Source organism: Pteropus vampyrus, unplaced genomic scaffold (genome assembly GCF_000151845.1).
Source record: "Pteropus vampyrus isolate Shadow unplaced genomic scaffold, Pvam_2.0 Scaffold541, whole genome shotgun sequence".
NCBI lineage: Eukaryota > Metazoa > Chordata > Mammalia > Chiroptera > Pteropodidae > Pteropus > Pteropus vampyrus.
Genome location: NW_011889322.1, coordinates 1,672,653 through 1,684,644, shown reverse-complemented (window position 1 = coordinate 1,684,644; position 11,992 = coordinate 1,672,653). Strand labels below are relative to the sequence as shown.

The 11,992-nt window shown below is 38.7% G+C and overlaps 1 protein-coding gene and 1 long non-coding RNA gene across 13 annotated transcripts in view; one reads left to right on the top strand and one right to left on the bottom strand.

Annotated features, from left to right (window-relative positions):
* MRPL30 (mitochondrial ribosomal protein L30) overlaps window positions 1-10,011 on the top strand; it is a 12,759-nt gene extending 2,748 nt beyond the window's left edge. For 2 of the 12 annotated variants that reach the window (XM_011383765.2, XM_023525227.1), the window contains exons 2-7: window positions 2,911-3,004; window positions 3,594-3,678; window positions 5,058-5,138; window positions 9,248-9,394; window positions 9,622-9,695; window positions 9,771-9,998. In XM_011383765.2, coding sequence (XP_011382067.1) covers window positions 3,628-3,678; window positions 5,058-5,138; window positions 9,248-9,394; window positions 9,622-9,695; window positions 9,771-9,903 — 486 coding nt within the window. In that variant the 5' untranslated portion in view covers window positions 2,911-3,004; window positions 3,594-3,627 and the 3' untranslated portion in view covers window positions 9,904-9,998. Of the gene's footprint in view, window positions 1-2,504; window positions 2,526-2,910; window positions 3,005-3,593; window positions 3,679-5,057; window positions 5,139-9,247; window positions 9,395-9,621; window positions 9,696-9,770 lie in introns of those variants that run through there. The other 10 variants (XM_011383766.2, XM_023525228.1, XM_023525231.1 and 7 more) reach the window with 8 other exon arrangements.
* Window positions 5,936-9,354, bottom strand: LOC111733227. Its single transcript, XR_002777907.1, has 2 exons — window positions 9,225-9,354; window positions 5,936-8,128 (listed from the first exon to the last, which is right to left on the bottom strand). It is a non-coding gene; the product is annotated as an uncharacterized LOC111733227 (long non-coding RNA).
* Window positions 10,012-11,992: the final 1,981 nt, after the last annotated feature.

Below are 11,992 nucleotides of genomic sequence, written 5' to 3'. Positions count from 1 at the left end.
TCATTCATTGAGCAAAAATTGAGTGCCTGCTACCTGGCAGGTGCTGCTTTAAGTAGATGCTTAGGCTACATGCATTAATAGAACAGACCCAAAATAAAATAAAATTAAAAAATCCTTGTCCTTGTAGAACTAACATGCTATTGGGTGGAGACAGACAGTAAACAAACCTAACAAATTATGTTGAAATATAATTGCTATGGAAAAATTGAACCGTAAGAGGGGTTAGAAGTGTTGACAGTTGTGGCGTGGGTCAAATGCTAAATAATGAAATCAGGGTAGGCCTCGCTGAGCAGGTGAGATTGGAGCCAAAAATTGAAGCATTTCAGGAGAGGGATCAGCCAGTCCAAGGGAGCGTGCCTACCTGACAAGTTCCAGAACCAGCAAGGGGTCCAGTACTTTTAGCGATTGAGCAAGAGAGTAATTGGAGATGAAGTCCTAGGGGTGGGAGTTAAAGACTCGCTATCGCTGATTGAAATAGAGAAGCATTGGAGGTTTTTCATTTTTTAATAAATAAACTTTATTTTAGAGTAGCTTTAGAGTTACAGAAAAGTTGTGAAGATAGCACAGAGTTCTTATATACCCCCACACCCAGTTTCCCCTTTTATTAACATGTTACATTAGTATGGTACATTTGTTATAATTGATGAACCAATATTGATACTTTATTAACTAAAGTTCATACTTCATTCAGATTGTCTTAGTTTTTGCCTGATGTCCTTTCTCTGTTCCAGAATCACATCAAGATCATGCATTACAACATTTAGTCATCTTGTTTCCATAGGCTCCTCTTAACTATGACAGTTTCTCAAACTTTCCTGTTTACAATGACCTTGACAATTTTGAGGCAGTCAGGGATTTGAAGAGGTACTGGTCAGGTATTTTGTCCCTCAGTTGGAATTTGTTTGATGTTTTTCTCTTAGAGTGGTGTTAGGGGTTTTTGAGAGGAAGACCACAGAGGTGGAAGTGCCATTCTCATTCCACCATATCTGGGATACATGCTGTCAACTTGACTTTTATCACAGTTGATGTTAACCTTGGTCACCTGGCTGACGTGGCATTTGTCAGGTTTCTCTATTGTTATTTTCCCCCCTTACTATACTGTCCTCTGGGATCATAGCCCACCCTTCTGGGATGAGTGGCTTTGCTCCACCTCTTAGAGGGGGGAGTAGCTTCATAAACTATTTGGAATTCTTCTGTAAGAGAGATTTGTTTCTTCTATCTCATTAATTTAACTTATTCACTTATTTATATAAGTACAGACTCATGGTTATTTAATGGTTTGGATTTTACAAACCAATATTTTGTTTTTTTATTCTCTATACTATTCCAGCTTTAGCCACTGGGAGCTCTTTCAGTTGGCTCTTATGACCCTTTGATATACCGCCATCATTTTGATTTTTTAGTGTTCCTTTCTAGCACTGCAAGATGCTCCAGATTCATCTCTACGTATCCCTTCCTGAAGCCCTGTAATCAACTATTTCTCCGAGGAGCCCTGGGTTCTTTTATTAGAGACTTCTATTAGAAACTGAGACCTGGGCACTGGGTGTGCTCATTGCTACTGGGATGCCATTGCTTTTAGGTCCTCTCAGCTATCAGAACTAACTCATGTTACATCCATATCTATAATTATTTCTATAGCCTTTAGTATCTATACTGAGCCAAACATAAGTTGCAACTCTATCCAACGTGTATCATTGGATAGCATGGATTATTCTAGCCTTCCACACTTGCTTATGTGTAACCTCCCACTCCAATAGTGAGAAATCTGGCTCTTTGGAAGGTTTGGAGCAAAGGAGTTGACGTGATCTGGTTTAGGATTTAATGAGATTATTGCTGCTGTAAAGACAGAAGTTGGAATGGAAGAAGAAAAGCCAATTAGGAGGCTTTTGTTGAATTCTTAGTGATAGGAGGAAGATTTAACAAAGTGGGAAGCTACATGCATTGGGTTAGTATATAATGTTTAACTTGGGAGGCAAAAGGATGGTAAAGAAAATAATTTCACATTTCCTATCTGATTGGCAGACCAGAGGACTAAGTGTCTCTTCTAAGTGAGCCTCGATATAAATATATAAAAACTAGCCAAGCAAACAGTGAGTGATTTGAACTAGAAATTGTTATTCTGTCTTGTAATGTTTGAGGTCTGATGTCTGAATGACAGGAAATTCTGATGCACTTCTGAATTCTTAGTTGAGCAGACCACAGATCTAACTCATTAATTTATTCATACATTCAACAACAAACACTAGGTACCTATCGTTCGTCAGATAGTGTGTTAGATGCTGAGAGGAACAAACAAGACACGATTCTTGCTTTCAAGGCACTAAGGATTTAGTAGTTAACTCTCCTCAAACTGGAGAGACTAGTTCAGTACGCTGAGAATTTTTCTGAAGTCTGGCTCTTTTCGTGGGACATCTTGCATTAATTCCCACAATTCTATTGCTTTGTCCACATCATAGGAAAGACCTGCAGAGTTTGAGTGAACCCGAATCTGGTGGACACTGAAGTACAGCACTTACCCTGTTTTGGTTTGTTAGGGTGTTCTCATTAAAATTTTGTACTAATTTAATAATTTTATACATAATAGTAAAAGCTACAATTTATTGAGGGTTTCCTGTGTTCCAGGTGCTGTTTTAGGTGTTTTTAGAATAACTCATTTACAAGATAGGTATTATTTTCTTTCTGTTCTTTGGGGAAAAAATTGAAACACATAAATTAAGTAACTGATCCAAAATATACATGATGTTCATGCACCTAATCTTTCTGCTTTCAGTATGTGCCCGTATAGTAGCTGTGATTGTTTTGTGTCTAAATAAACTTGACTTTTTTAAGTCATAGAAGCAATGCATGTTTGTTAAGAATAGTTTAAAAATACAAAGAAGAAAAAAAAAGTTCTACTTTGCTTTTTAACAGGAAAGTGTTATGATTTAGTGAAAATGCACTGGACTGCGAATTAATGGAATTGGGTTCCAAACCGTGCACTCCCTGGAGAGCTGGTTGCCTTCAGGTAAATGGGCTTTCTGGGGTTCGTTTTCCTCCTACATAAAGTAAGAGGGTTACCAATTCTGATTATAGGAGTTGGGGTTTCTTCAGTCCCTTCAGCTCTTTCATTTTGAGGGATTCTATAACAAAGCGTTCTTTATCAGCCCTTATTGTTGAAGACTTTTTAAATGATAGTATCCCCCATTGCCCATTTTTGTCAAATCCACAAGGCTCTAACTCATTTGGTGAAAATTGGATGTGGTTAATGTGTAATTACTACCTACGGTTTTGCTGAACTCTGAATAAAATATTTATTGTAACTTCATTCTTGCCTTTATTAAAATAACCAAGATTTGACTGTTAAATATCAATCAAGTTTACAGTTAACTTGTTTAGGTTTTTGATACTGGAAAACTAACTCGTTTAGTTTTTTATATACAGAAAAATTCTCAACAACTGAACCAGTCTCTCTCGACTAATTATGGATCAGTTTGAGGAGAGTTAACTACTAAATCCTTAGTGCCCTGAAAGCAAGAACTGTGTCTTGTTCATCCCTCTCAGCATTTAACGCAGAGTGGGGACCTATCTGTTTCTATGACACATTTGTCCCACAGATCTATTTCCTGTTGCAGAGAACTCATCAGACTCATGGCCGGGATTTTGCGCTCAATAGTTCAGAGGCCACCAGGCAGATTGCAAGTAAGTGTTTCTTTTCAAGAGTTATCTTTTTTTCCTACTTCTTTAAAACTTTTTCGTTCTCTTTTCTAAATAAAACGTCATGCCCAAGTTAAACTGAACTTTTTCTTTATATATGTATTTTTTTTATGTTGAGGGTTAATCTTATTTATGATTTATCTGTTGTTTTATCCCTAATGTTTTATAATCACAAAACAACTTTTCCTGGAGAACGTGCTGGTGAAGATAGCCAGTGTCAATTCCCCTTGGTCTGCCTTAATCTTTCTAAAGTTTTAGGTGTTTTTCCCTTCAATTGTGAAAAGAATACATTTTCAATCACAGAAAATTAGAAAAATATAGTAAAGCAGAAAGAAGAAAAACAGTGTCCCAGAGACTGTTGACGTTTGTATTTTCATGTGTTTTCCTTCGAGTCTTCCTTTTTCGAAACTACCATGGTAGCCTAACCTCTGCATGAGGGCCAGAGCCTAGTTATGGGCCTGCTGCTGGCTCTAGATGATAATGTCAGGTGCTTTACCTATATCACTTTAGCCTCAGATTAATCCTGTGAGGCCAGTCTTACTTCCTTTTTGTAGCTGAGGAAACTGACTCTGAGAGGATAGGTGTCTCATTTCTCCAGCTGGTGGGCACAGAACCAGGCTTAGAAATGTCCAGGGGGCATCAAGACCTTTATCTTTCCTTTGCCCCCACCCCCACCGCATCCTGCTGCCTCTCTTGTGCATGTGCCATCTCCTCAGTACAGGGAATGCCCAGAGAGAACAGCTACTGCCCACCCAGCGAGGAGTTTCATGGTGTGAAGAATTGACAGCAAGTGCCTTCTCTTTGGCCAACTGAGAGAAAGGACTGCAAGATTGAGAAAGGGAACAAGAGATAGGAACCAGAGCATTGGCATGGTTGGGACTAGAAGGGAAACTGGAAACTCATTTGGCCTTCTTGTACATTGTGTTGTTGAGGGCTAATGACTGCACACTTTGTCAAGAGCAGGGCTTGGCAGACTCTGGCTCCCAGGCAAACTCAGTCCCCCATCTGTTTTTGTGTATCACAGCCATGCCCGTTTGTTTACATATTGTCTAGGCTGCTTTCATCCTACAGTGGCAATGAAAATGGTAAAGCCCCGAGCTGGAAATGTTTACTGTGTGAACCTTTTCAGAAAAATCTTACCAACCCCTGGTCTAGCAGTCTGTAATTATGTGCTCTTTGTGGTGTAATATGTTAGTGGTATGATGAGATGTCATTCATGTAAGGGGCTGAGATAAACATTTAATGATACAGATTAGGTAAAAAAAAAAAAAAAAAAACAGACTCTTGTCACCTAAAAATTGGTGGGTATGGATTTGTACACTAAACAGATTTCTAAAAAACAAATGTTTTACATCATATTTTAGACTATGGCAAAAAGTATGGAGTCTCTCATTTGTACCGATTGGATTCGTCACAAATTTACCAAGTCAAGAATTCCAGATAAAGTAAGAACAAGATTTTTTTTTTTAAATGTTATTTTTTTTTGAAACATTATTTTTGAAAGGTACCTATTTTTGTAATGTTGAAAACTTTTATGTTAAATCATTTGTAGATATAGGCGATAGTGCAGTTTAGAACATAGTAGGATTTATGTTAATGATTATTAAAAATAAAAATGTACCACTTGCCTTCGAAGTAGTAGGTTTGCATCATCTCAGAATGTTTATTCCTGTGTATGGTTTTTTCTCCTTAATGTTTTGTGTTTTCATATCACCATCGTCCTGTGAATACAGTCCTCTGCTTCCTGCTCCCAGGCTCTGTCTCTATGGCTCTTTGCATCCCTTTCTGTGTTGACTGTTGCCACTTTGAATCTTTGAGTTTTCTCTGCTAGATTTATGTGTACATGTCATTCTTTCAGAAAACACTGGCTAAGCCCTCCATTGATTTTTGTTTTGTTTTAAATAAGTAAACTTTATTTCCTAGAGCAGTTTTAGGTTTATAGAAAAATTGCACAGAAAATACAGAGAGTTCCCATATACTCCCTCTCCCCACATACACAGTTACCCTATTAAAGTCTTGCATTGGTAGACATATATCAAAATTGATAAACCAATATTGGCACTTTATTATTAACTAAAGTCCATAGTTTACTTCAGGCAGTGGAAATGGTGTAGCCCCGAGCTGGAAATGTTTACTGTCTAGGCCTTTACAGAGAAATATTGCCAACCCCTGGTCTAGCAGTCTGTAATTACATGCTCTTTGTGGTGTAATACATTAGTAATAAAATGGGATGTCATTCATGTAAGGGGCTGAGGTAAACATTTAATGTTCACTCTTCGTATTGTATTCTCTGTGGGTTTTGACAAATATATAATGTCCTGTATCCACCATTACAGTATTGTACAGAGTAGTTTCACTGCCCTAAAAATCCTCTGTGCTCCTACTTATCACTCCCTCTTAGACCCCAACTCCTGGCAACCATTGATCTTTTTACTATCTCCATAGTCTACCTTTTCCAGAATGTCATAGAGTTGGCATCATACAATATGTATCCCTTTCACACTGGCTTTGTTCACTTAACAATAAAAAATTAAGGTCCCTTGATGTCTCACCATGACTTGATAACTCATTTCTTTTTTTTCTTTTTTTTTTTTTTTTTTTTTTTTTACTGAGCTGTATATTTAATCAAAAGAATTACAAACCATAAGTTAACTAGAAAATTAAAGGCTAGAACTCAGGAAGAAGATAGATTTGAAAATATCAAGGCGTTCTCCTTTAAAGTGGCTGGGGACTCAGAAACCAAACAAGATTCTAGAAGTAATGAAAGTTACATTTTTATAACCTAAGTCTTGTGGCTATGTACACAGCTCATTTCCTTTTATTGCTGAATAATTCTCCATCTTCTGGACGTTCCACAGTTTGTTTATCCTCTCACCTACTGAAGGACATCTTGGTGGCTTCCAGTTTAGGGCAGTGGTAAATAGAGCTGCTATAAACATTTATGTGCAGGTTTTTGTATGGACATAAGTTTTCAACTCATTTGAGGTAAATACCTAGGAATGCAGTTGCTGGGAAGTATGGGAAGACTGTTTAGTTTTAAGTGTACAGTTCAGAGGTATTAAGTACCTTCACATTGTTGTGCCACCATCACCACCATCCATTCCCAGGACTCTTCATCTCACAAAGCTGAAACTCTATCTCCATTAAACAGTAATTTCCCATTCTCCCTGCCCCCAAGCCCCTGGCAACCACTTCTCCATTGATGTTTTTAAAAGAATAATGTTGCCATTGACTATTTTGATACCTTCGATGCGTTTGATGTTCTTTTATCAGAAACGTCTTTATTTTTCATGTCATGGTGTTCCTGCTGCTCTTCTTTCCCATGCCTTATGTTTTCCTGTTTCTTAGTCGGTAAACTTCTGGGAGAAAAGGATAAAGACATAGCATTTTTTAAAAATGTGTAAGGCAGTGATTTGATCACCAGCTGTAGTAGATGTGAAAGCTTTTAAACTTCATAGAAATGAGTCCGAGATGTATATCTCCAGCTCTTGCCTGTCTTCTGACCTTATTGCTATATTCACAAATGGTTTCTAGACCTTGCTGCTTGGATATCTCAGGGGTATTTCAAGTAAAAAATGTCTGGAATTAGAATCAATATCTGACTTTCCTGCCAGTCAACCAAACAAAAAGAGAGTGCTCATCCTGTGTTAGTTATGTCAGTTAATGCTACCATCCTCTACCATAGGGACCCCAAACCCCCGGGCCGTGGACCAGCACTGGTATGTGGCCTATTAAGAACCGGGCTGCACAGCAGGAGAGGAGCAGCGGGTGGTCTAGCTAGCAAAGCTTCATCTGTATTTGCATCTGCTCCCCAGCACTAGCATCACCACCTCAGCTCCACCTCAGATCATCAGGCGTTAGAGTCTCATAGTTAGCGTTAGATTCTCATAGTTAGCACTGGTCCCTGGTGCCGAACAGGTTGGGGACCACTGATCTACCAGATTCCCCAGACTGGAGACCTCCCAGGCAGTCTTGACCCCTCCTTCTCCTTCACCCTGCACAAACCCAACTGTTTTACTGTCCAGAGTCCCCAAATCAGTCTCTTTCCTGTGACAGCTGCATAGTTCAGGCTTTTAAACCGTGGCCATGAGTGTGTCCTAACCGGCTTTCCTCGTGCAGGTCTCCCACCTCTGGTTCATTTCATTCTTTCGTAAGAGTTTTCTTTCTGAATTTCTTTTTGAAAGATGGTCATGCTGCTTCAAACTTTCAACACCTTCATATCCCTTCTGGAAATTTCTAATAGCTCCACATAGTTGAGTATAGTTTAACTTCATCCCCTGCATTGCTTTTTGTGCTTTTTTCTACCTTAGCCACACAGAACCACTTGGTTTTCCCAAATATTTCATACTCTTCATGCTGTTTTGTTTTATATCTTCTCTCTTTTTCTTTGGTGCACTTGCCATCATTCTTCTGACCCCACATCTCTTCAAAATCCCTAGAAAAACACAAACAAGTAAAAAGAACCAAAAAACACCTTTAATCTCACCCACCTGGAGACAGACAGCTACTGTCAATACCTCTCACATCTTTTTCTGTCTTGTTTTTAAAGATGTGAATTGTCTCATAAGTATAATGTTTCTCTAGTTGCTCTTTTCATTTAACCATATGATATGAATCTCTCTGAGTAAGTTTCTACAATATAACTTTTAATGACTTGATCTAATGTCTTTGAGACCTTTACACATATGATATATAGTGGATACTTAGAATCAGTATTTATAGAACGTATCATATCCAGTACAGATGAAACCAATACAAGATCCTACTGCATGCTGTGGAATTTGGATGTGGGTTTTCTCTCTCTCTCTTTTTTTTTTTTTTACTCAAGAATGTATTATGGCCATCCTAATGCTAGTACCTCTTATTAGTTTTATATAGAATGTATTCATTCTAATTTATTTAGTTTATTGAGGACCATGGCTGTGTATTACAAGTAGTTTTACAATGTACATTTTTACCCAATACGTTTTATGTACTTGCGAAAGTTTTTTGTGGGGTAGCTTTCTAGACCCTTTTGATTTTTAGAGAATCAGGTTCAGATGTCAGTTCTGTGGAGCTGTTTCTGATCCTTCATAGGCAGGGTCATCTGTCTGTACTCTCATGGTACTTTGTACATATTATTTTATAATACTCAAGTTTTATTGTCACTTTAGACTTATATGTTTGTTCCCCCATTTCAGTGGGGCAAGGGGATGCAGCCCAGTGCCCAGCTCATATAGTGCTAATACATCTTCCTGGCATCTGAACTCTTTAGTGTCATCTAGTTGCTCTTGCCTTGCCCTTCTAAAAACAAAACACAAAAACAAAAACAAACACAAAAAAAAAAGCCTGTGTGATGTTTTTCTTAGAGTATGAAATTCTTAGATTCCATCCATCTGAGTAAGCAGACTGGTAGAAATGTTTGATTTGAGGCTGAGGATTATAGAAAGATTAAGGATGAGATTGTTTAGTTGTTTGGGCGTTTTGTTGTTGTTTGTTTTTGTTTTTTGAGGGGAAAAAGGTACATAGAAATCGTTTAAGTTGAAAATTACCATTTATGATTCTTCCTTTCTAGGTATTTCAGCCTTCACCTGCAGATCATGAAAAATATGGTGGAGATCCGCAGCATCCTCATAAACTGCATGTTGTTACCAGAATAAGGAGTACAAAAAGACGTCCATACTGGGAAAAAGATGTAATAAAGATGCTTGGATTAGAAAAAGTATGCACCTATCTTAGTCATCTTTAGTGTTTAAATTTGTTTTAAATTTGAAGGCTTTAAAACTTTAAGGTGTGTATACATATGTTTTGTTTAAATGTATTATTTAGTGGAGTGTATTTGAAAGTTTGTTTTAGATAGAGCGAGCTTTTACCTTAACATTTTACTGAAACATGGGACCATCTGCACTTTCAAAGTTGGTGTCTAACATGGTTTCCATTTGTTCGTAGGCACATACTCCACAAGTTCACAAGAACATCCCTTCCGTGAATGCAAAACTGAAAGTGGTCAAACATTTGATAAGGTTTGTCGTTTGTTACTTCAGTTTTTAAAACTTTATTGCCTGGTAGAATCCTAAAAGTGTTTTCTTGTATCACAGAATCAAGCCCCTGAGGTTGCCACAAGGACTTCCAGCAGAGGAGGACATGGCTCACACGTGCCTCAAAAGCAACGGGGAGTTAGTAGTGCAGTGGCATCTCAGCCCTGCAGACCAGGACGCAACCAAGTCCTAATGCCAGAGCAGCTTCAGATGAAAAAGTGCAAATATTTTTATTTAAAAATGGTGAGAAAGTGTTCTCATTAAAATATATTTTAAACGTCAGTCATTTTCACTGACTAAACATGGCGTGATTCTTTCTTACTATTGGCCTGGAAGTTTTAGGACCACATGAGTGAGAATGACATTGGTTGAACATCTAGGTTCAAATGTCACCTTAGCAGCCGTAGCAGTATCTTATGTGCTAGAGAAATCCAGAGCTGACCAGGACATGGTCCCTGTCCTTCCAGAGTCTATTCTGCCAGAGAACAGAGGTACAGCCAACGTCATTAAACCTGGGGTACAGCTAGATCATCTGCTTTGTGCTTGAGTGTCTATAAATCTGCCCGTGCACTTGGCCTCATTTTATCCTCAAATGTCATACCAAAAACAGAATCTATTTTCTAATTATAAATCTCATTTGGCCTAAATTTTATTGGTGTTCTTTGAATTCTTAAGAAACTTCTGCCAATAGTGGAAGGTGCTTTTTTAAAGCAGAAAAAGAAGGGAAAAATCTTTTAGGGAGAATTGTTCCATTTCCTTTTTTTCTGCTTCAGATACCTGGAGGCGTGGGAGAGGTGCAATACTGGGAAATTCTGTGGCAGCTAATTCTAGATAATGGTAAAGAATCTCCAAATTCTAGTTACCTTTGTTTTCCCTCATCTCTTGTGCAATTTGGCTCGGGCAGCAGTAACATTGGCGTGGTCATCGTTTGTGGTCTCGGGGTCCATGTTTTGCGGCATCAAGTAGAAGTGCCACTTGAAATAATGCCAGACCAGATACCCTTGATTAATAAACTTGAAGGCAGTTGCAGTTTCAATTCAACAGTTACTGAATATGTAGTACGTGTACAGCCTAGAGGGACTGTAAAACAGAAGGCGTAACTGGAGACAGACTGTATACCCAACACAAGGTGTCCTTGCTGCACTTGGTTGAAGACAGTTGTGTTCATAAAAGTTGGCCCCTGCTAATATATTTCCATTTCCTTTACTGTGGCAATATTAATATTGTTTAAAACAGGAAAAAGAGCATTGGTTAATTTTTACCCAAAGATCTAATTAGAAGATAGGGTAATTTTAACCTCAGCAGTACACAAGTAGAGGAAAGGATCTAAATGATACGTCACATATTTAGAAATGAGATTGTCGAGAAGAGTGAACATCTATAGGGAAGAGATGGACTGTTTAACGAATTACCACAGACTTGGCAGCTTGAAAGAGCACACGTTTATTTCACCATTTCTGTGGGTCGGAAGTCTGGGCTTAGCTGGGTCGTCTGCCCAGGATCTCACAAGGCTGCGAAAAACATGTCAGCTGAAGCTGAGTTCTCATTCGACCCTTGACTGGGAAAGGATCTGCTTCCAAGATCCATCAGGGTGGTGGCAGAATTCGTTTTCTTCTGGAGTAAGATCAATGGCAAATTGCTCCTTCAAAACCAGCATTGGGGAAAGAGCCTATGGCAAGATGGGTGCTATACTCTTAGGTAATCATGTAAATGCAGTCATGTACATACCATCACCATTACTGCACTCTACTGGTTACAAGCAAGTTACAGGTCCTGCCCACGCTCAGGGAAGAGGAGTTGCCCAAAGGTGTGACTACTAAGGGCAGGGCTCTTGGAGCCTCCTTAATGGCTACTGCTATGCCTGAGGTCCAACCTCAAGCTGGAGCCAGGGGATTCCCCAGGTGGGGCTCACATCATCATTTCAAAACCTGGTAAGGATTTCTTCCTTAGTCTTGTCTTTGTGTCTCTGAGAATTGCTCTAATTTCATCTGCCTTGTTTCAGGAGGTTTTCCTGGGCTCTCATGGGTGACCATTTGCCTTTAGTCAAGCTCAGAGAGATGAAGTTACCCAAGCACTATCTGTAAGGACCATTCCAGCTCTCATAAGGTCTCAGTCTGAAATTGCACCTTTTCCAGGCCAAACTTGTGTTTTCATCTTTGTTATAAAACTAATATGATGATTCTAACGCATTATTTCACTAAGGACAATTTGGAATTGTACTGACCATTTGGGGAAGCTTTTGGCATGAACGAGATTGTGTATTTGGGAGGGCCCTTAAAACA